General features: G+C 44.5%; 1 protein-coding gene across 1 annotated transcript in view; it reads right to left on the bottom strand.

Moving 5' to 3' along the window:
* Positions 1–17,638, bottom strand: part of LOC306974690 (uncharacterized protein) — a gene marked incomplete at its 3' end in the record, with an annotated part of 41,795 nt that extends 24,157 nt beyond the window's left edge. Inside the window, exons 1-2 of the mRNA XM_079572063.1 lie at positions 17,255–17,638; positions 4,867–4,985 (exon numbers count right to left, since the gene is read on the bottom strand). Coding sequence (XP_079428189.1) covers positions 4,867–4,985; positions 17,255–17,555 — 420 coding nt within the window. The 5' untranslated portion in view covers positions 17,556–17,638. The remainder of the gene's footprint in view (positions 1–4,866; positions 4,986–17,254) is intronic.
* Positions 17,639–25,006: the final 7,368 nt, after the last annotated feature.

Below are 25,006 nucleotides of genomic sequence, written 5' to 3'. Positions count from 1 at the left end.
AGAATACCCCCCCTTTAAGTGTGAAAATAATGCACCATTTGTAACTATTGAGTCCAATACATTAATATTGATGAACAGAGCGAAGCATCATGGGATCTGCAGTATTATTAAACTACAGGGTAAAACACTGGGGTTATTGTTATTGTTACAGATGTAGCAGCTAGCTAGCACCCAAACTGTTAGCCCGTGCTGTGTCTCACCAGTGTAGAGCTTGTTCTTCTGGCTCGCGCTCTTTCGCTCACGTTTCCGGAAGTTTCCCTTGAACAAAACTTCCCGCAGCTCGCGCTTTGTTTCGTCCCGGTTTATTTTCAGAGCGAGAAAACGGTTAAAAACTCGTGCATTTCGCGGCGGACGCGCGCACAAAAACACACAACTTCAGCGGAACTGGTTCGTACGGAAGTCGCGTCATACGTTCAACTTCCGGTTTTGAACTTTTCAGCGTAAAAGGACAGAGTGCGGTCGTTTCAGTTTCTAAGGTTTTTTTCATCTAAAAAATGAATCTTACATCATGTTGACCAAGTGCATTTTCTCCAGTTCGGCTTTGCCCAAATCTAAAAGCGTCTGGACGGGAGTTACAGCCTTTAGGCCCAGGAAACGCTTCCATTTAAATCTTTGCCCCACAAGTCTATGTTAAATGATGATTATTTAGACAACACTCTGCATAAATATATATTTTTATTCATCCGTTATCGATACAGACATGTCCCTCGACACTAAACGCCTCCTCTTTGTAAAATGCACAGACTTTTCAGATCCGGGATTGTGGAGGTTCGATCCCGTGTTCGCTTCAGTTTCCCCAAATCACTAAGAACATGTACAAAAGGCCAGAATCAAAGAGTGTGAGTGAGTGAGTGGTTGGTTGTGGTCGGAGGGGATGGCACAGACTGGCAGCCTTGCTTTCGTCAGTCTACCTCAGGGCAGCTGTGGCGGCAGTAGTAGGAGTATGGAGACCGGGACTGAAAAACAGCCCTGGACTCTGACCAGCCTGGCCCAAATCAGCGTAATTATGACACTTCCACAAATACATATTTAACCTCTGACCCCCCACCTTAACATTAACGAGAGCATTTTCCCCAGTTCGGCTTTTTATTATTATTTTTTTGATCGGTATCATCAGCAAAAAGAGCGGGAAAGGCGGTCGTAGAAACAGAAGCAAAATCATTCATATAAATAATAAATAATAATGGTCCCAAAATGGAACCTTGTGGTGCACCATACTCCACGGAATTCCTTTTAGATTCATGTTTTTTTAGACTGGGCTTTACCCAAATCTAAAAGCTTCTCGACTGGAGAGCAACAATGTAACGCCTCATTTGAAAGCTAAGACCTACAAAAGTGACGGAAACTTTTCGTCGCCACATTTTTGTCATATTTTTGTTAGTTTTTTAAATCATTTTTTGTTTTGTTTTTCTCATGTTTTTGTTGACTTTTCATCCTCTTTTTCTCGCAATTTTGATGCTTTTCTTTTTAGCTTTTAGATTTGGGTAAAGCTCGGTTGAGGCGGGACCGGTGGCCCTTCTCTGCTCTTCCAGAATGGACATATGGCCGGTCCGCCCCTGTGTGGAGTGAATGAATAATGCAGCGCTTTGAGAACAGACATGTAATAGTATAAAGAGCAGATGATCAGACGGGCTTCACAGGCCCCGCCCCTGATTGTAGTTTTGTGTTTGTGACTCCTCCTCCTCCTGTTGGTCCGCGTGATCGACCAAACGAGGCGTCAAAGCACAGAAAGCGACACCACTGAGCTGTGTCACGTGACCAACACTTCCACTGTGTCATTTTGTATCATGTCGTGAGCAGCAGCGAGCAGCAGGGGGCGCCAGAGAGCAACACCTGGCTCATTTTGTCACTTGGGATGTATGGCCGATCCTGTGAGTGCTCTCGAGCGCCCTCCTCAGGCCGCCCTCATCTTTAGGCACTTTTGGTTTCTTCTCTTTCACGTCCACAATGAAGTGCAGCAAAACCACAGTTACAGACTCGTACTTTAGTTAGGTGTTAAACTGTGCAGCCCTGTGAGCAGAGCGTCCGGTCTATGATCAGAGGGTCATGAGTTCGAGTCTGTGTGTGACCGGTGGACTTCTGCGCTGTGTAGTTCATGCAGTTTGTGATGTGTTAAGGAGACACAGCGGTAACTTTTGGAGGCGTCTCCGTTTACTCTGGCAAAATATAAACAAAAATACAATCAGCAAGTGCCGCTAACAAGATCCAGCCCAAACTAAAGGACAATGTTAGCATCTCCCCGCATTACTTCACATGAATAAATTAAAACATCGGGGTGTGGATGAAGCTCAATATCAACGTAAATACAAATTAAGAAAGGAAGAAAATAAATGCTAAATATTGACAAACGGACTCTTAAAACATTGGATTACAATGGATGACTGACCTCTTCCCAATATCAGATTTGCAAAGGGAAGAGGCAGAGGTCAAGGGTCAAACCCCGAATATATACGAGGGGCATCTCAAAAGTCAACGAAGAAGAAACAAAAACATAGAAGAAGTGGCTGGAGGACCAAGTCTGCACAGTGTATGGACACAATTCTGTGTAATTAAACCGTTATTACTTATGAACGGGTTACATGTGATGGTTCAGTCGTTTGACTTGACATCCACTGAGGAACCACATCACAAATGTACTTGGTGCCCTGTTGGTGTCACAAGGACGATCCTTCATTCATTCATTTGCTTCTATAGAACTCCACAGTCCCGCCTCCTCTCCACAGTCCCGCCTCCTGCTCCACAGTCCCGCCTCCTCTCCACAGTCCCGCCTCCTCTCCACAGTCCCGCCTCCTCTCCACAGTCCCGCCTCCTCTCCACAGTCCCGCCTCCTCTCCACAGTCCCGCCTCCTCTCGCTTTGAGACCGTATTGATTTGGAATAAAGTCTTTAACTCTCGGGCTGAATCCAGCTCTGTGGTTCTAAAGCGAGCGCAGAGTCAGACGCAGGTGAAAAAAGCACGTCTGAGATCCATCTAGTTTAACTGCGAGCCTTCGTCCTAGAACTACATTACCCAGGATGCTCGGGAGTCCCATGATCTACTACCAGGCTTTTGATTGGTGGAGCTTCACGTTCCCACACGTGTTTATTTATTGTAATGTAGAAAACATATTATAAACAATGTATTCAAACATAATGCAGGCAGATAGTTTACGTTTTATCCAGATCTAACACTGAGAGTCAGAAAAACGTCAAAAAAAATGTTCCAACGATCCAATTAAACGAACCACCATCATTTTTATTCACATTAGCAGATTCAGATTGTTTAATAGTGAAATAATATAGAACTTTTGTCTGCAAAGTAACAGAAACTGGCCGTGTTTGCTGAAAACCTGGTTGCCTTGACCAGCGGGCGCGATGTTGCAATGGTTCTTGGGATACGGAGTTTCTACAGTCAGGAAGTGAATGATGTCACAGCCTTGTACCTTTGCCTTTTCTTCAACATGTCGTCTTCTTTTTGGATTGAAATGAAACATTTTATGGTCACGAATTGCTACAGAGCTGATTAGCTTTTGCGCTGACGTTAAACTCTTAATATTTGAATTTTTGGAAACTCGACGGTCGTGTAGACGGGGGTTTTTTGCTTCCGGAGCAACAAGACCACAAGGGGCGGGACTGTGGAGCTCTATTCTCATCACCCAGAGCAGTTTTCCTCTTTCTAAATGATCTCTCTCAGCAGGTTACACTCAATCCTGACGATTTGGTTCACATTTCTGAACGATATTAAATGAGCTCAGTCAGTGTTTTGTTTGCTTTTGCTTTCTCACCACCAGATGGCGCCGATAAACCTGCCAACACAGTGTGATACTGGGCGGAGTTCCACGTCTGATCGGTGCATTTAATCGAAAAATCGAAAGTGTGAATTCAGACGTTATTGTGTAAAACCTCTCCGGCCTCTGGTGACTCCTCCTCGTGGACCGGTGACTCCTCCTCCTCGTGGACCGGTGACTCCTCCTCCTCGTGGACCGGTGACTCCTCCTCGTGGACCGGTGACTCCTCCTCCTGGACCGGTGACTCCTCCTCGTGGACCGGTGACTCCTCCTCCTCGTGGACCGGTGACTCCTCCTCCTCGTGGACCGGTGACCAGGCGTGAGGTCGTCTCATGTGTGTCACTAAATTGTTCTTTAGTCTGAATCTTCTATGACACATTGAACAGCTGTAAGGTCGCTCTCCTGTGTGGACGCTGATGTGATTCCGTAAAACCGTCTTCGTCACAAAACTCTTTTTACAAACTGGGCACTGGTGCTTCTTCTCGGGCCGATCGCCGCCGCCCTCTGTGTGCTGTGCTCTGCTGTGTGTTTCTAAGTAATATTTGGTCGTGAATCTCTTTTTACAGACTGAGCACTGGTGCGTCTTCCTGTCGGCTCCTGAGTGGATTCTCTCATGACTCGAGAGATTACCATTTCGGACAAATGTCTTCCCACAGACCGAGCAGCTGTAAGGTCTCTCTCCTGTGTGGATTCTGAAGTGAATTTGTAACACCTGTTTCGTCACAAATCTCTTGTTACAAACTGAGCACCGGTGCTTCTTCCCCTCGGCTCCTTCAGCTCCTGACAGGTCCTCCTCGTCCACAGAGGCGCTGGGCTCTGGTGCAGACGTGTATTTGGGGAACAGGCCGGTGCTTCTTACAGCTGGAGGACTGGACGGTTCCCAGTCGTCGTCGTCGTCAGTGTCAGACGAGCGCTCAGTTTGTCCCTCAGTCCCTGAACTGTCCTCTCCCTGCGTTTCCTCTCGGTGCTCAGTTTGTCTGGACTCTTCTTTCTTCACACAGACGGCGCTGGACTCTGGGACAGACCTGAAACATGATTAAAAACATAGATTTAAAAGTGTAAAGTGAGGATTTGTCAGTGTAAAGTGCTGGATCCTACACTGGCAGCTCCTCTTCCTCCTGTTTGACACTCTGCTCCTCTTCCTCCTCTTTAATCTGTGGAGTCTCTGGGTTTTCCTGCTTCAGGTCAGGACCAGGACTCAGCGAGGACATCTGGACACCTGCAGGAGACAAAGGGAAACACATTATTATTGTTAAAAATAGTTTAAAGTGACATCTCACAAAGTGCCCAGTGCTGTAGTGAATGAAAACTGCCAAGATATAAACAATAACAGCGATCCTTCCTATTGGCTGCAACCTTTAGATTTGGGTAAAGTGTAGAGAGTAGTAGTGTCTCACCAGTGTAGAGCCGTGTAGAGCCAGTGTAGAGCCGTGCAGAGCCAGTGTAGAGCTCTCGGAGGATCTTCAGCGCTTTCCTTCCATCGTCTGTGGCTTCTCTCCTCACGAGGGAAAGGCTTTTCTCATCCAACACTTGAAGAAGCTCCGCATAAGCTTCTTTATTTCTCTCCTCGTTGTATTTCTCCTCTTCCTCTTCTTCGTCTGGCTCGTCCAAAATGGCGCCCTTTAGCCCAAGTTTCCGCAAGTGTCTCAAGAATGTACTTTCCCACAGCTCGTACTTTGTTTCGTCCCCGTTAAAGAACAAACGGCTCATTTTCAGTTAAATAAAACCGTGATAACGCTCATATTTAGTGGAGGGACAAAAAAACAATAAGAACTTTGCTGTGACTGGTCTGCGGGGCCGCGCTTCCACTTCCGGTGTTGGACTTTTCAGTGTAAAAGCACTGTGGTTTCAGCAAAAAACACAACTGCGCATGTGCAAAGCTCTATGACAAAAACAAAATAAAAAAAGCTTAATATTCAAAGTTGAAAAGAAGAAAACAACAGCTTATTAGTTATTCATGAACAAAAACACCATTTTAAATTGAAGATTTATTCAAAACAGTAAAAGTTATAAGCGTTATTTTATTTAATTATTTTTTAATGTAATGTACGACAAAGCACTTGAACACAACACACTCGTGATTTCCAGCGTGTCCAAAGTTAAGTATAGGTATTATGTGATATATTGTACCACTACCACTATAGAGCACTCATTTTGTTAGAAATACAAGTATTTTCTGGAGGTATTTTTCAAACCCGGACGACAAAGCGCTTAGATTCAGTTAACTCCGCCCCCTCTCTCCGCTCATGCAACTTTTGCAGTAGTACAACTATAAACATCACAGCAAAAAGTTAAGTTACTTCACGATGCAGTTATAAGGAGTTGACATCTGCAACACAGCTTCATAAACAGCTAGCACACACGCTAGCACGCTCACGCTAACACAGAGACGCTAACACACAAATGCTAACACACACACGCTAACACACATGCTAACATACACGCTAACACAGAGACGCTAACACAGAGATGCTAACACAGAGATGCTAACACAGAGACGCTAACACAGAGACGCTAACACAGAGACGCTAACACAGAGATGCTAACACACACATGCTAACACACACACGCTAACACACATGCTAGCATACACGCTGACACAGAGACGCTAACACAGAGACGCTAACATGCACGCTAACATGCTAACACACACGCTAGCACACATGCTAACATGCTCACACAGAGACGCTAACACACACGCTAACACAGAGATGCTAACATGCACAAGCTAACACACACGCTAACATGCTAACCCACATGCTAACACACACGCTAGCACGCTCACGCTAACACACGCACACACTTACACACACACAAGCTAATACACACGCTAACACACGCTAACACAGAGACGCTGACACAGAGACGCTAACACACACAAGCTAACACACACACGCTAACACACATGCTAGCATATACGCTAACACAGAGACGCTAACATGCACAAGCTAACACAAACGCTAACATGCTAACCCACATGCTAGCACACACGCTAACACAGAGACGCTAACACGCGTTAACACACGCTAACACAGCGATGCTAACACAGAGACACTAACACATGCTAACACACAGACGCTAACACGCACAAGCTAACACACGCTAACACACACGCTAACAGACGTTTTGACTCACCTCCTTCAGGTGTTCACATTATGGAACTCGCGTTGGTTCTAAAAGTGAATCCACTTTGATTCTGGTGAAGCTTCACAAACATCAGAGACAGAAACATTATTTTGGTGAAAGTTGAATAAAATCTCTCGCTTCCAAACGTGCATTTTTACACCATCTGTTCTTGAACCATTTTCTAACCGACAGAAGGTCAGAAAGAGCTTCTTCTTCACAATGACTTAGTTCGACTCAGTTTGTTTTCTCTGCAGGGGCAGCACAGACACATCAGGCATTTCCTTTTTTATTCATTCTTACAACAGAAATAATGAAAAGGCTGTTTTACAAATGAAAATCAGGCCGTTGGTGAATCCAGTGAATGGATGAATGAAGCATAAAAGGAAATATCATTACAACATGGTTAAATATGACGATACAGAACCTTTAAACAAAGTATAAAACTGGATCGACTGAGACTTTCCGTGGTCGCTCGAGGCTCCGTCTCCGAACAGCTGAAAGGTTCTAGTCCGTGTGTTTTACCATATGTGCTTTAAGCCCGCGCTTGTCGGCGTAGGCTTTCTCACAAACTGTACAGCTGTAAGGCCTCTCTCCTGTGTGAGTTCTCATATGGGAGGTTAAATTACTGCTCGTTTTAAATGTGCCCTTACAGACTGGACAGCTGTAAGGTTTCTCTCCTGTGTGAGTCCTCATGTGCGTCGTCAGGTGACCACTTTGTTTAAACGTAGCCCCACAGACTGCACAGCTGAAAGGTTTGTCGCCTGTGTGGGTTCTTTCGTGCTCGGCGAGGGTGCTCTGCTGGGCAAACGTTCTGCTACAGACTGTACAGCTGTAGGGTTTCGCTCCCGTGTGAACTCTCACGTGCTCAGTTAGATTCTTCTTCTGGACAAAGGTTTTATTGCACACTGAGCAGCTGAAAGGCCTCTCTCCCGAGTGATATCGCATGTGTACAGTGAGCGCACTCTCTCGGATAAAGGTTTTATTACAGGCAGAGCAGCTGAAAGGCCTCTCTTTTGTGTGAAGAGTCAAATGTTCGGTTAGATTTCCCTTTTGAGCAAAGGTTTTCGCACAGACTGGGCAGCTGTAAGGTCTCCCTCCTGTGTGAATCCTCATGTGTACAGTTAAATTACTCTTCTGGATGAATGTTTGCTCGCAGATGTGACAGCTGTAAGGTCTCTCTCCTGTGTGAACTCGGAAGTGTCTTTGTAAAATCTGTTTTGTTCCAAATCTCTTGTTACAAACTGAGCACCGGTGCTTCTTCCCCTCGGCTCCTTCAGCTCCTGACAGGTCCTCCTCGTACACAGAGGCGCTGGGCTGTGGAGCAGACGTGTATTTGGGGAACAGGCCGGTGCTTCTCGCAGCTGGAGGACTGGACGGTTCCCAGGCGTCGTCGTTGTCAGTGTCAGACGAGTGCTCAGTGTTTCCCTCGCTCTCTGAACCGTCCTCTCCCTGCGTTTCCTCTCGGTGCTCAGTTTGTCTCTGTTGAAGCAGTGAGGACTCTTCTCTCTTCACACAGACAGCGCTGGACTCCGGGACAGACCTGAAAAACAATGAAAGCATAGATTTAAGGCGAGACGCTGCAGGTGAAATGGGGGAAAATGTATATTTACAGAAATCAATTTGAAGCTTTTGCTGTAGATTAACTGGCATAAATGTGAGCGACAGTAGCGCAGATGGTAGAGCGGGTCGTCACATGATCGGAAGGTCAGGGGTTCGAATCCCACCTCCTGAAAGTGCACACTGTCGTTGTGTCTTTGGGCAAGACAGTTCACCCACATTGCCCCCAGTGTCTGCGTACATTGGTGTATGAATGAGAGCATGAATGGGTGAGTGGATCCTTGCTGTAAAGCGCTTTGAGCCTAATGTAGGTGGAAAAGCGCTTTATAAGTTGAGACCATTTACCATGTGAGAAAAAAATACAAGGCAAGTTTTCTGTCATTTTATCTTTTCATATAAGAACAAGGTGTTTTATGCCTAAAAATGCCCCAAATTTCCCATATTTTCGGCGACGAAATCTGAATAATGGACAGAGCTACATTCAAACTTACAGTTTCATTTTATTGATGAATGAGTTACCAAGACTTTCTCAGAGCGGATTTTGGATTTCTTGTTTATTTTTAAAATAAGCTGTTTTTTTGTGGAAAAATTTAATTTTTGCCTTATTTTGTGACATTTAAAACTCAATAAATGGGGCTTAAGGGATTAAATAATAAAAAATCCCTCTGAAAAAATCTTCCAAATCTTGTTCAGTCCAAGGCTGGACAATGTGAAGTCTTTAGGTCCGACTGACGTGGACATAGTGTCGCCACAGTCTATGGGGGAACATTGAATCAGCGCAATATTTAAACATGTTATTGTGAAGATTAGGCATATTTTCTGTTTCCGGGTGAAAGCTTGTATGTTCAGAGACCAATTTGGCCCAAAACTGAGGATTTGTGAGTGAAATGTGAGTGTGATGTTTACACTGGCAGCTGCTCTTACTCCTGTTTGACGCTCTGCTCCTCTTCCTCCTCTTTAATCTCTGGGGTTTCCTGCTTCAGATCAGGACCAGGACTCAGCGAGGGCGACTGAACACCTGCAGGAGACAGTGGGAACTTTATTATTATGGGGGAACAGCTCATGTTTTAAAGTGTGGCACCATTTTAAACATGAGTCAAACTGAAGAAAAGATGTGATTCTTTTCCACTCCATTCGCATTTGATCTGAACGTACCATTAAATGTGTGATTGCGCCTCTGATGAACTGAGTTTTTCAAAATGAACTTCTCGTACTCACAGATTTATGACCCCAGAAAAGGTCAGCACGAGGTCAAACATGTTCAAGTTATGCTGGGTTTTGTTTGTAGGCTTTCTACATAACCCCTCCCTCCCAAACAGACAGTATCCGTATCATTTAAGTATGAAGAGGGCTGGACCCAGGACAGAGCCCTGAGGAACACCTCCATCCCCCGACACGGCTCGTTCCATTTGTTCCAGTCAGACACGAGCTCTCGTTCCTAACAGCTCTTTATTCTTCCAAAGTTAAAAAAACAAGACACATTTCACGATAGAACAAACCGTTACATTTGAAACAGAGAAACTGGGGAAGCACCGATACGACAGCACATGCTCGTCCTCAGTAACGAGGTCCCGACACTGGAGGATTCTCTCATGGAAATACAAAACTCCACACAGAGCCCACTTTACTACAGACTGAACGCTCTGACTCAGAGTCTGCGCCGGAGCTAAACGTCGTCTTCATTGTTCCTCAGCGAGACACAGGCTAATGTTGCTAATGTTGCTAATGTTGCTAATGTTGCTAATGTTGCTAATGTTGCTAACGGCTCTTATTGCATCTGGAAAACTAATCCAGCGACGAAAAACCCCACTCAGAGTCAAGAGTGTCCGTAATGTCCCAAATTCAGCAGCAGAAAGAATGAAAACTCTGTGGGCGACACAAACACACGGGGAAATCCACAGAGTCGTATCTGGATCAGTAACACTAAGTAACTCCATAATGTTATTAAATAAATAGAAACATGAATACAGCACAGGCATTGAGTAACTTTGGACATGTTTTGTTCTGTCTGGGATGGACTTAAAGGAACAGGCCAGTGTTTTACATACTGAGACATGTTCTTACCTTAGACGAGTTCATGTGGACCCGTCTGGTCTTCACGCGTGTCCTCAGTCACGTTAGCACAGACGGCGTTTCACCTGGTTTGGAGCTACAGAGGGGGAGGGGCTAAATGCTAACGCCGTCTGCGTTTACGTGACACAGGAACACATGAACTCGTCTAAGCTTTGCCTGTCCTGCCAAACTACAGGCTTTTTCTGATATATTTCAAAGACGTAGGACCTTTCCGAAACCACTCCCCCCCCCCCCAACACTCAGTCTGCGCCTGCCGGAGGGGGGGTGGGAGAAAAGCTCCTTCTCAGTGAGTCTGCATCGACACCACACTTAACAGGTGTGTGTTACACTGAGAGCCGTCCCACGAGCAACACACCAAACAACTTCAGTTCCGCGTTTACTTCGGACTTAAGAGTTCATTTGAACAACTTTATCGTCATATAGACGTTTATTAATGAAAAAGAAAGTGACAGTGAGACTTAACATGAGTTTATTGGGAGGAGAAGTTCTCACTTGTGAGTAGGGCTGAAACAACTAATCGATTAATCGACAACTAATCGATTACTAAAATAGTTGTCAACTATTCCAGTAATCGATTAATCGTTTTCTAGTAAACACAGACTAAAATAGAGCAATAAAAGACATGATAATTATGTATTTTGGATGAAAACCTACTTTGTTTTTTAAAGTGAGGGTCTGCAGTGTTTTGTACATCGTAAATTTCATAAATATCTGTCTTTGTCTCGTCCAATCAAAGCAGAATTAGCACAAAGAGCCTCCTACAAACGTTTACTTTAAGTTTACTCCATCCACGTGTCCTCAAGCGGCGCCACTTTAGCTTTATGTGGTCAAAAAATTGAAAAAAAATACAATTTCCATGCACCTTTCACAGCCAAGCGATTAATCGATTAATCGTAGAAATAATCGGTCGATTAATCGATTACCAAAATAATCGTTAGTTGCAGCCCTACTTGTGAGTTTGAAGAAGCTAAATTATATCATGTAAATACGACATATTTGAATCTGAATTACTTTGTAAACTCGTAAGAACCTTTTGTTTATTTAAAAGTCTGATCAGTTGAACTTGTGATTTTTGCCACATTATGGCTGTGAGGACGGTGGGGGAGAGGGTGTCTGAAAGTCACAGCTCGAGTTTCTCTGATGAGTGAACCTCTGGAGGTCCTTCACTGAGGCCTGAGGGGAGGGTGTAGGGGGAGGGTGTAGGGGGAGGGGGGAGGGAATGGTTTCGGAAAAGCCCATATAGTCTGGGAGTAAACATGATCTCAATGATTTCCCGGTGAGCGTGATTGACAAACGGCATCAACCAATCAGAGCAACGCCGGATACGTCGCAGCAACAAGCAGCAGGAAGCCTTTCCAGAAACGTCCTTATTTACGAGGAACGTTTCCAACGCTGCTTCCTGCTCCGGTTTTAGGGATTTTTTGGTTTCAAATGATTTAAAACAGACGAAAGAGCAGAAGAAAACATCGCATCACTCGCCGCGCCGCCATCTTTAATGTTTGGGTCGAGTGTGGTAGCGGCTCCGCCTCTTGGGGGAATGAAGTCCCGCCTCTCGGTGCGTGATTGGACCGACGTGGGTAAAATGGTGAAATGATCGGCTGCGAGGAGCTGCGTGTCCGGCAGGTCTGAGCTCAGGTCAGAACGTCTCAGTCTGTGAAACACTGGTCTGTTCCTTTAACCATCTCCGTCTAACACCTTTAGAAATGAACAACGTGAGACCCAAGAAACAAATCAACAAGTCTCAGAAAACAAGGGAATGATGGGCAATAAAAAATAACATTGAATGAAAAATAAATACAAGTACTCAAGTCACAGTACTCGTATCGGTTTGAGAAATAGTGGCATCTATAGTAATACTGGGGAGTTGTTGAGCCTCCAAGTCAACAGCTGAAGGGTCTGGAAACTGAACAGCCGAAGGGTCTGGCCGCGGTTGACCTGTGAACTGAACAGCCGAAGGGTCCAGCTCCTTGTGCGTCCTCATGTGCACCTTCAGCCCATAGTTGTTGACGAAGGTCTTGTGACACACGGAGCAGCTCTGCGACCCGATGTGGGTGCTCATGTGCGAGGTCAGGTGGCTGCTCCGCCTGAACGCCCGCTCGCAGAGAGGACAGCTGTACGGCTTCTCTCCGGTGTGGATCCTCACGTGCGCCGACAGCTGACAGCGCTGGTTAAAGGTGGTCCCGCAGATCTCGCAGGTGAACGGCTTCTCGCCCGTGTGGGTTCGCTCGTGGACCGCGAGGTTGCTCTGCTTCGCGAAGCTTTTCTGACACACGAAGCAGCTGAAGGGTTTGGGCCCCGTGTGGATCTTCATGTGCTCGGACAGGTTCTTGCTGGTGATGAAGGTTTTGTTGCAGACGGAGCAGCTGAAAGGCCTCTCCTCCGTGTGATATTTCTCATGATCCGTCAGAAAATCCTTCAGGGCGAAAGTTCGTTTACAGACCGTGCAGCGGAACGGCTTCTCTCCCGTGTGAATTTTCATGTGTACATTTAAATTACTCTTTTGTGAGAAGGTTTTCTTACAGATGGAGCAGCTGTACGGCCTCTCTCCTGTGTGAACTCGGACGTGTCTGATCAAGTCCAGGTTATATCGGAACCTCTTAAAACAGAACGGACACTGGAGCGCCTTCCCCTCGGCCCCTTCGGCTCCGGGCAGGTCCTCCTCGTGCCCCGAGGCGCCGGGCTCTGGGGCAGACGGGTTTGGGGGGAACAGGCCGGTGCTTCGTGCAGCTGCGGCGCCGGGCGGTTCCCACTCGTCGCCGTTGCCGGTGTCGGGAAAGCGCTCGGTTTGTCTCTCGGTCCCTGCACCGTCCTCTCGGCGCTCGGTTTGTCTCTCGGTCCCTGCACGTTCCTCTCGGCGCTCGGTTTGTCTCTCGGTCCCTGCACGTTCCTCTCGGCGCTCGGTTTGCCTCTCGGTCACTGCACGTTCCTCTCGGCGCTCGGTTTGCCTCTCGGTCACTGCACGTTCCTCTCGGCGCTCGGTTTGTCTCTCGGTCACTGCACGTTCCTCTCGGCGCTCGGTTTGCCTGTGCTGGAGCAGTGCGGACCCTCCTCTCTTCACACAGCCGGCGCTGGACTCGGGGACAGACCTGGAACACGAGGAAAGGTCAGTGTTTGGTCAGGGAAACGTGTGATGTTGAAAGAGGCAGAGCTTACACTGGCAGCGGCTCCTCCTCCTCTTTGATGATCACTTCCACCACATCCTCTTTCATCTGCGGAGGCTCTGGGGGTTCCTGCTTCAGCCCCGGGCCAGGACTCAGCGAGGGCGTGTGGACTCCTGCAGGACACAACCAGAACTGCATTAACACTGTTTGAACAGATATTACATGGACCATGGTCAGCGTCTCCTCCAGATAAAGGGAAACAGCAGGAGAACAACAGACTCTGAGAAGCTCTTCCTGGTCTGGGGTTTCCATGACGCTAAAGTGCGAGACTTCAGCTTCCTGGATCTTCGGGAGCCGGAGCGGATTGAAGAGCTTCCTTTACTTCCGTATCCGCCGCCATTGCCAAATCCAGCGCAAATGCTACTGCTGACCTACAAGCCCCGCCCCCCCCGACTCACTGAATGTGACCGGAGTTTACGGATGACCCAACGCTCCCTTTTGGCCATTTTACATGTTTCTACCTCCAGCCAAAATGGTCTTCAGATTAAGGGTCCGATACTGATTGGCCGATCGCCGATATTAATATAATTAGATTAGTTTTTCTATCAAAGAGCTGATCATTTATTGAAATAGTAAAAGTTTCATTCAGAGAAACAGATAAAATGGGGACATGGATGGGTCGTAGCTGATCTGCTCCGCTGATGTTCGGAAAGTGTCGGCTCTGTGATCCTGTGTGAAGCTCCTGAACGTGTCAGTGTTGAACTCTGACAGCAGGGGGCGCCGTGTCTTCATGTTTAGGAGGTACTTCAGAGGGAGCGCGTGACGGTAAATCCCCATGACCAAAACATCAACACGGGACTAATACGATTTACGTTGATGTAACTTTCAAAATCATTTCCCAAAGAAAAAGAAACTCATTTTAAAATCACACGCAGTAATTATCCTGTCGCAAAGTCACTAAAACATGGGCTGTGAGTCACGTGACAGACTTTTACAAGAGTCGATATTTAAGAGCAATATATCTGCTCTTAAATGTGTGTTAAATGTGTTAAATGAAACCTGGTTAGAATCAAATGTCTGGATTCAGATAAAACCTCCGGCACAAACGGCCGTCAGAGCGAAGCAGCTTTTTGTTTCCTGTTTGTCGAGTGCAGTTCTCAGGACGGTCTGGTGTTGGGTCTGACTAAAGGTCGGGCTCCTCTCACTCACAGAAGCTCTGATAATCGGACTGACCAGTGGATTCGGGGGTGTTATGCAAAATGGACTTTTTCCAGCTTTCCATCATGTTATTCTGTCATTCCCTCATTAAAAACATGGCTGAAGTGTTGCCTTGGCACATTCACGTATTTCTGAGTAATCTGTAAAAACTCTGATGGCGGCCATTTTAGGGATAGGTTTGCCTGAGTCCTCCTAGGAACGCCCCCACCTCCTGGAGACGCCTCCGAGCTTTCGTCACCAGCCGAGTAACCAACCACTGCTCCTCAGCAGAACCCCCTCCCCACTGATGCCACAGACAGCGTGTGGAGGGGGCGTGTCTAAAGGCTCAGAGGTTCTTAAAGAGACAGAGGCCTATTTCAAGACATTCACTACAGCCATTTTGAGAGAGACATTTTACACAAAGCAGTTATTCTAATTTACTGCATTTACAGACCAACAGAAGGTTTGTCATCATTGTAGTGTGATATAGACTGGTGCTATGGGACTGAAAAAAGCAGAATACCCCCTCTTTAAGGAAACATTTGCCAAAGACGTTTCATATCCAGGAGCTGTTTTTTCTGCCGTGCTGTGACTTTGCTCCCGGAGCTCAGAACGAAGAACTGAGTCTCTCATTTACTCCGAAGTCATTGATGATTAAAATACACAACCTTTAATCGATATCGGCCGAGCGGTCAGGGGGGGTCACAGGGCGGTCGGTGTTTTACCAAAAGTTTAATAATTTGGCAGAAAATTCCATTCACACCCGAGCCACAAGTGTCAGGGTGTTGCCGTAGCGATGACCAGAAATCACTTGTGACACTTCCTGGTTTATCTGGTTTTAACCTGATGTGGACTCGACACACGGTTCTTTTTAAACTTCTGTTACACAAAAAACATTTCTTTAGTCTTTCCTGACATCATTCATCAAATCATTTTTTCCATCCACAATAAAGGCTTATTTTGTTTTTTATTTTATTTTCCTGGAGAAACAATGAGCTGCATTATTCTGAACAGATTTTTATATTGGATGTAGTTTCTGATTTTTAACTGTGTTGAGAAGCCTTTGTGGTGCAAAGCAAATAAACTAAACTTTTATCTGTTGTTATTTCAGCCGGAAATGAACATGAACCGACTCAAACCAGTGTTTCACCTACAGGATAAATGTTGCTTTTTAAGTCATTTTATTTCTCACTGTTGTTGATTAACCTCTTACCACTCGCCATTCTCTCCTCTTTGCCATTGTCAACACTTTTTATTTCCCTTATGTGTTTCTGTCACTTTTGTGCTGTATTTTTGTCACTTTTTTTTTTGCTGTATTTTTGTCTTTTTTTGTTGGATTTTTGACACTTTTTTCTTGGATTTTTGTCACTTTTTTGCAGGATTTTTGTCACTTTGTCGCTGGATTTTTGTCACTTTTTTGTTGGATTTTTGTCAATTTTTTACAGGATTTTTGTCATTTTTTTGATGGATTTTTGTCAATTTTTTGTTGGATTTTTGTCACTTTATTCTTGAATTTTTGTCACTTTGTCGCTGGATTTTTGTCACTTTTTTGTTGGATTTTTGTCAATTTTTTCTTGGATTTTTGTCATTTTTTACAGGATTTTTTGTCATTTTTTACAGGATTTTTTGTCATTTTTTACAGGATTTTTTGTCAATTTTTACAGGATTTTTTGTCATTTTTTTGCTGGATTTTTGTCAATTTTTTCTTGGATTTTTGTCATTTTTTACAGGATTTTTTGTCATTTTTTACAGGATTTTTTGTCATTTTTTACAGGATTTTTTGTCATTTTTTTGCTGGATTTTTGTCACTTTTTGTCAATTTACATCCTCATTTTCTTCTCGTTTTTTGTCGCTATTTTGAAGAAGCTTTTAGATTTGGAGAATTTGGAGAACAGGAGAAAACATGTTCAGGTGGGAGTTAAGAGGCTAAACTGTGAATTAAAACATGAAGCTGATCTTCAACAGTATTCATGACGTCATTGTACCAGTTTTTTAACCTCTTAACCCGGCGCAAGAGAACTGAGCGTAACTGTCGCCGCGTTATTGTCACGTTATAGAAGCGTTTTTGTTGCTTTTTCATCGTTTTTTCCCCACAGTTTTGTCACGTGTTCGTCTCCTCCTCTTTGGCCGCTTTGTTCTTGTGTCATTGTTGCTTTTCGGACATGTTTTGTTGCTCTTTTGTCACACTTTTGTTCCAGAAGCTTAAAGCCAAACCGTGGACAACGCGCTCGGGTCACGTGGGGGTTCAAAGGTTAAATCAAAGGAGACACTGTGGCTTTAAATAACGTGACTTTATCCCAAACAGCATTTCCTCTCTCTGTGCTGACTCTTTTCTTTTAGAGCTATGTTAGCATTATATTATTATATGGGTTTATTTATCCGTTAGCTCCCGTTAGTCCCGTTAGCTCCGTCCGCTCAGGCTAACGGGACTCACCGGTGTAATGCTCCCGGAGGATCTTCAGCGCTTTCCTTCCATCGTCCGCAGCTTCTCTCCAGACCAGGGCCAGACTTTTATCGTCCAGCACCTGAATCAGCTCCGCGAAAGCCTCTTTATTCCTCTCTCCTTGGTCTTTGTCTGCGTCGCCCAAAATGGCGGCCTTTAGCCCCAGCAGCCGTAAGTATCCCAGGAATTTGAATTCCCACAGCTCGTATTTTCTCTCGTCCCCGTTGAAGTACAAGTTACTCCAGCGGGGTCCTCCTTCCCTCCGGGCCCCGCTGCCCGTGGCTCGGATCATTTTACCGGAGAGGACGGGAGAGAGTCGTTCATTTAGCGGAGGATTAGAGGAAAACACCGCACAGCGAGTAATTCCTCCAACTTCCGGTGTGGGACCTTTCAGTGTAAGAGCGCAAAATACAAACAAAGCTTTTTCTTCTCCTCTCTTTCTTCTTCTTCTTCTTCTTCTTCTTCTTCTTCTTCTTCTTCTTCTTCTTCTTCTTCTTCTTCTTCTTCTTCTTCTTCTCTCTTTCTTCTTCTTTTTCTTTTTTCTTATTCTTATTCTTATTCTTATTCTTCTTTTTCTTTTTCTTTTTCTTTTTCTTTTTCTTCTTCTTCTCTCTTTCTTCTTCTTTTTCTTGTCTTTCTTCTTTATCTTCTTTTTCTTCTTCTTTATTTTTTTCTACTTTTTTTCTTGTTCTATTTTTTTCTACTTTTTTCTTCTACTTTTTTCTTGTTCTATTTTTTTTTCTACTTTTTTCTTCTACTTTTTTCTTGTTCTATTTTTTCTACTTTTTTCTTCTCTCTTCTTTTTCTCCTTTTCTGTTGATCTTCTTTATCTTCTTTTTCTTCTTTATTTTTTTCTACTTTTTTCTTGTTCTACTTTTTTTCTATTTTTTTCTACTTTTTTCTTGTTCTTTTTTCTACTTTTTTCTTGTTCTATTTTATCCCCTACTTTTTTCTTGTTCTTTTTTCTACTTTTTGCTTGTTCTATTTTTTTCTTGTTCTACATTTTTCTACTTTTTTCTTCTACTTTTTTCTTGTTCTACATTTTTCTACTTTTTTCTTCTATTTTTTTCTTCTACTTTTTTTCCTACTTTTTTCTTGTTCTACTTTTTTCTACTTTTTTCTTGTTCTATTTTTTTCTACTTTTTTCTTGTTCTATTTTTTCTAAATTTTTCTTGTTCTTCTTCTTCTTTATTTTCTTCTTCTTCTTCTTCTTCTTCTTCTTCTTCTTCTCTCTTTCTTCTTCTTTTTCTTTTTTCTTCTTCTTATTCTTCTTCTTCTTCTTCTTTTTCTTTTTCTTTTTCTTTTTCTTCTTCTTCTTCTTCTTCTCTCTTTCTTCTTCTTTTTCTTGTCTTTCTTCTTTATCTTCTTTTTCTTCTTCTTTATTTTTTTCTACTTTTTTTCTTGTTCTATTTTTTTCTACTTTTTTCTTCTACTTTTTTCTTGTTCTATTTTTTTTCTACTTTTTTCTTCTACTTTTTTCTTGTTCTATTTTTTCTACTTTTTTCTTCTCTCTTCTTTTTCTCCTTTTCTGTTGATCTTCTTTATCTTCTTTTTCTTCTTTATTTTTTTCTACTTTTTTCTTGTTCTACTTTATTTTCTATTTTTTTTCTACTTTTTTCTTTTTCTATTTTTTCCTACTTTTTTCTTGTTCTATTTTTTTCTACTTTTTTCTTGTTCTTTTTTCTACTTTTTTCTTGTTCTATTTTTTCCCCTACTTTTTTCTTGTTCTTTTTTCTACTTTTTGCTTGTTCTATTTTTTTCTTGTTCTACATTTTTCTACTTTTTTCTTCTACTTTTTTTCCTACTTTTTTCTTGTTCTACTTTTTTTCTACTTTTTTCTTGTTCTATTTTTTTCTACTTTTTTCTTGTTCTATTTTTTTTCCTACTTTTTTCTTGTTCTATTTTTTCTAAATTTTTCTTGTTCTTCTTCTTCTTTATTTTCTTCTTCTTCTTCTTCTTCTTCTTCTTCTTCTTGTATCCACTGAAGCAGAATCGGGACTGTTTTGCTTTGAGCTCATTTTGTCTTGTATATTTGTTTCTTTAACCAAGTGCATTTTCTCCAGTTCAGCTTTACCCAAATGTACAAGACTCGTCTAAATAGAATTTACATTTTCCCCGCGTTTTCTGAACATTTCACTGTTTTTTTCAAACCTTAACTTTGTGAAAATATTTCAAAAATGCGTCAAATTTTGTGAGACAGAAAAAAATAAAATGAATCAAAATAAAACGTGTATTTTGTCTTTACGTCCTTTCCGTTTTGTCCGCGCATGCGCAACACAAACCCCGTCCCGTGACGAACCTCCGCGGTGCGTTTCCGGCTGCGGCTAAAGCTCCAAACGCGATGTCCAGAGGCCGGACCGTGAGGGCTGTGGTCACGGAGCGGCTCTCGGCGGCGGCGGAGCAGATCTGCGCGCTCATCGAACACACGATCACGGAGCTGGAGCTGGAGCTGAGGGTTTGTCAAGAGGAGAAGAAGAGGAAGCAGGAGCCCGGAGTCCAGCTGCCCGGGGCGGGTGAGTCTGGGCTCAAGTCCGGGCTGAAGTCCGGGCTGTTATCAGGAGTTAAACAATCATTACCTGCTTTGTGGAACAGACAGTTCTCAGTTTACAGGTTTGGGCCTGATGCTAATGGAAGCTAACAACACCTGTGACCTTTGACCCCCCTCCCACATATTTACATAATAATCAATGTTGCCAAAATGCCTTCATGTCACTGAAAAGCAGTTGTTTAACCTCTTAACTCCCGCCTGAACCGAGACGATCTTTTTCCTCACGTCATCAGATTTTTTTTTCCATCATATTTTTGTTGGGTATTCAACTCATTTTTGTAACTTTTTAGTCACATTTGTCTTTTTTTTTGTCTTTTTTTTTGTCATTTGTCGTCACTTTTTTGTCACATTTCCATCATTGTTTTCGTCTCAGTTTTGTTGCTATTTTCACACCTTTTCCCCAGAAGCTTTTGGATTGGGGTAAAGCCAAACTGGAGAAAATGTGCTCGGTTCAGGTGGGAGTTAAGGGGTTAAGCTTTTAGGTGTGGGTAAAGCTCGGTTACGCCCGGGGGTGAGGGTGAGGTAAAGCGCTCTTCCAGAATGGACGTGTGGCCGGTCCGCCTCTGCCTAAATCTAAAAGCTTCAAAAATAGCGACGATAACTCGACAGAAATGAGAATGAAACAAAAAAGTGACGACGACGACACATAAACACACAGAGAGTTTTCAGATGAGGCAGTGAGACGTTTCTAGATTTGGGCAAAACTGAACTGGAGAATATGTGCCCCTTAACCCCTTAACTCCCACCTGAACCGAGCACATTTTCTCCAGTTTGGCTTTACCCCAATCCAAAAGCTTCTGGAAAAAAGGTGGGAAAATAGCAACAAAACTGAGACGAAAACAATGATGGAAATGTGACAAAAAAGTGAGAAAACTTTGACAAAAAAAGTGATGAAATAATGACAAACAATAACAAAAAATGACAAAAAAATTATATAAAAAATGACAAAAAGTTCCCAAATGAGTTGAAAACCCCCCAAAAAGATGGAAAGAATCTGATGACGTGAGGAAAAAGATCCATTTCGATGAGTTTTGTAGGTCTTAGCTTTCAAATGAGGCGTTACACTGGCCTACAGGATTTGGGTAAAGCTGAACTGGAGAAAATGCTCTCGGTTCAGGCGGGAGTTAAGAGGTTAAAGTGATAATCTGTAAGTCTAAATATTTCACAAATGTAATAGATTGTGTATAATTAACCGTCTGAAGGCAACATAAGGATTATTAAATAATCATGTTTTCCTAAAGTCCTTCCCTTCGCTGATTTCAGCAACTAATCAGAATCCGCAGGACACCACTTTGACCAATGAGACAAGCTTCTCCTGTGAACCGGCCTGTCAGGTCCAATCAGGAGGGAGGGGGAGGAGCTTGATTGTTCACTTTTGAAAATTCTGTCCCCGCGCTTCTCATTTTGCAAACGAGGAAGGCCTTTACTTTGAAATGTCACTCTATCTCTCCTTACTTTGCAAACTTACAGACTATCACTTTAAAGGGACTAGATCAGGGGTCTCCAGGTTCATTTCCCAGGGGGCCAAATGTACCGGGGGGGGGGTGTCGCTGGAGTCCATAAACTAAAGCGCCAGTAAAATATGTTTGAATTGGGAAAATGCCAGTGAGGAAACTTGTTTGAATAAATGAATAATGATGACAAGACACATGTGAGTTTATTAGCGTGTCAGAGCTGGACAACACGTATGATGAAAGGATTAGAGACTCTGCGCCGCTGCTACGCTAACGTGTCAGGCGTCAAGGTCGACTCTTTTAAGCACTTGGGGACTGTTTTTGATTCCTCTCTACGATTTGATAAAAACACAGAGCAAAGTGTCAAACGTGGACAGCAGCGAGTTCACCTGACGAGGAAACTGAACTATTTTAATGTATCAGCAAATATTTTAAGTCACTTTTATCATTCTTTTATTGAAAGTGTCTTAACCTTTTCTTTTATTTGCTGGTTTGACGCCGGTCTGTGAAAAATCAGAACAGTCTGAACCACATTGTCAAAGTGTGGAGTCAGATTCCTGGTGTGCGTTTTGAAGACCTCGCCTCACTCTGGAAGAAAAGAGTCGTCCAAAAGACTCCCATGTCTTGCGGTCGCACTTTACTCTGATGCCTCCGGGGGGCGATATGTCGTCCCCCAACAGAAGAGAAACCGCTGTTCAACATCCATGATTTGATTGATTTGATCACTCGCCCTTCGACAAACTGTCACTAATCCTATACCTGACAGGACTGTTCGTTTACCACGTGGCCGTCATGTGTCGTTTATATCCTGATCTCTTGTTGTGTCAGTGCCCTCTGCTGGACACCTGTGGAACTCTTTCATTTAACCTGCGCAGGAATGAGCTGGAGACTTTTTTTTTTTTTTGGGACATACTCGGGCTAGATGGAAGTTGTATTTTTTTATACTCGCTACTGCCACCTCAGGTCTCACGCGTAACTGCAGATTCTATATTAAGTTTATGTTAACCGTTTACTGTGTCCTAACTTTCCGGATTAGAATATTTTGTGACCCATTTCTATCTGTTTGTTTTTGGGGCAATAAAAAGCAAAGGAAACTCTCCAGCGCTGATCATGTAATAAATGTGTCCCTCCAAATCAAACAGGACTGTCCCACTTACACAACTGTTGGAGGAGGTCGAGATAACAGGACTCACTGTGTGTTTTTAGTCCGGGGAGTGTTTTGATCTTTGTGACGACTGATGTGTTCGTATCAATAGGAGCAACATTGAAGAGCCCAGAATCTGAATAATGTGTCTGAGTCTCAGCTGCACGGGATAATAAAGAGCTTTACTTTGTTCCCGTTGTCTCCTGCAGGCGTCCAGATGTCCTCGCTGAGTCCTGGTCCTGACCTGAAGCAGGAAACCCCAGAGACTCCGCAGATTAAAGAGGAGGAAGAGGAGCAGAGCGTCAAACAGGAGGAAGAGCAGCTGCCAGTGTAAACATCACACTCACGTTTCACTGACAAACACTCACTTTTTAAATACACGTTTTGAATCATTTCTTTCAGGTCCGTCCCAGAGTTTATCACTGTCCTTGTGAAGAGCGAAGAGTCGTCACCGCCGAGCCAAACCGAGCACCGAGAGGAAACGCAGGGACAAACCGAGCACCGAGAGGAAACGCAGGGACAAACTGAGCACCGAGAGGAAACGCAGGGACAAACTGAGCACCGAGAGGAAACGCAGGGACAAACTGAGCACCGAGAGGACAGTTCAGAGCCTGAGGGACAAACCGACACTGACGATGACGACGACTGGGCACCTCCCAGTCCTCCAGCTGCGAGAAGCACCGGCCTGTTCCCCAAAAACACGTCTGCCCCAGAGCCCGGCGCCTCCGTCCACGAGGAGGACCCGTCAGGAGCCGAAGGGGCCGAGGGGAAGAAGCACCAGTGCCCGTTTTGTCAGAAGATAATTGGAGCTAAAAGCGTTTTACAAAGACACATCCGAGTCCACACGGGGGAGAAACCTTACAGCTGCTCGGTGTGTGGGGTGACGTTCGCCCAAAAGGGGAACCTCCTGAAACACGAGAACATCCACTCCCGGGCGAAGGTGAAGAAGCACCAGTGCTCGATCTGTAAAAAGACATTTGGGAGGAAGTTTGTTTTGCAGAGACACTTTCGAGTTCACACGGGGGAGAGGCCTTACAGCTGCTCAGTCTGTGACAAAACCTTTTCGCTGAAGAGTAACCTGGTGGCCCACGGGAGGATCCACTCCGAGGCCGACCGGAGGCGCCACCACTGCCCGGTCTGTGAAAAGATATTCACCAACAAGTATGTCCTGAAGAAACACGTGTCGCTGCACAGACCTTACAGCTGCTCCGTGTGTGACGAAACGTTTGCCCATCACAGCGACTTCAAAGCGCACATGATGGTGCACGCCGCCACCGTGAAGAAGCACCAGTGCTCAGTCTGTCAGAAGAACTACTTCACTGAGAGCGATTTACAGAAACACGAGGAGGTTCACCGGATCGAGCGCCCGCACGGCTGCACCGTCTGCGACAAGGCCTTCGTCCAGAAGAGGAGTCTGGTCTGTCACATGAGGACGCACACGGGGGAGCGGCCGTACTGCTGCTCCGTCTGCCAGAAAGACTTCGCAGATCCGTCCGGCTTCAGGAAACACATGAAGAACCACAGAGGAGCTCCTCCAGAGAAGAAGCACGAGTGCCCTTTCTGTCAGAAGAAGTTCACCAGGAAACATCTCCTACACGGACACATCACGGTCCACACCGGAGTGAAACCTTACAGCTGCTCCATCTGCAAGAAAACCTACACGGAGAAGAGTTCTCTCACGCTGCACACCAAGCTAAAACACACAACGGAGAGCGCCATCGTGGAGAGCGCAAACGTGGACAACGCAGACGTGGACAACGCAGACGGAGGAGCTGAGGGAGGAGCCGAGGGAGGAGCCGAGGGAGGAGCCGAGGGAGGAGCCGAGGGAGGAGCTGAGGGAGGAGCTGAGGGAGGAGCTCAATAAAAGAGACGAAAAGAACAGAATAGACTAAGATCTTTGCACTGACTCGAAACTATCGGAGAACTTTCTAAAGCAGGTGTTTGGCCCTGTGTTGTGATCAATGTGCGAAATACCCATTATTATTTGGGAGGATCCCATCTCCGGATTGTTGTGCAGCACAGAAATCTATTTTCTACTCTTTAATATACAGTCAAAATCCTTGGTGCTTCTCCCTCGTCCCTCTCGTCCCGTCCGTGTCAGCTCCGCCTCCGTGAGCTGCTGGAGGGAGAGATCCAGACTCCAGACATAAGTGAAGTTATGACTTTAGACAGGACTAAATATGAAGCCGATCTCTCTCAAATAAGAAGTGTCTGAAAGGGGGTATTCTGCTTTTTTCAGTCCCATAGCACCAGTCTATATCACACTACAATGATGACAAACCTTCTGTTGGTCTGTAAATGCAGTAAATCAGAATAACTGCCTTGTATAAAATGTCTCTCTCAAAATGGCTGTAGTGAATGTCTTGAAATAGGCCTCTGTCTCTTTAAGAACCTCTGAGCCTTTAGACACGCCCCCTCCACACGCTGTCTGTGGCATCAGTGGGGAGGGGGTTCTGCTGAGGAGCAGTGGTTGGTTACTCGGCTGGTGACCAAAGCTCGGAGGCGTCTCCAGGAGGTGGGGGCGTTCCTAGGAGGACTCAGGCAAACCTATCCCTAAAATGGCCGCCATCAGAGTTTTTACAGATTACTCAGAAATA

The sequence above is a fragment of the Gobius niger genome (assembly GCF_951799975.1).
Source record: "Gobius niger genome assembly, chromosome: 15".
Taxonomy (NCBI): domain Eukaryota; kingdom Metazoa; phylum Chordata; class Actinopteri; order Gobiiformes; family Gobiidae; genus Gobius; species Gobius niger.
This window is presented reverse-complemented; position numbering and strand designations above follow the sequence as displayed.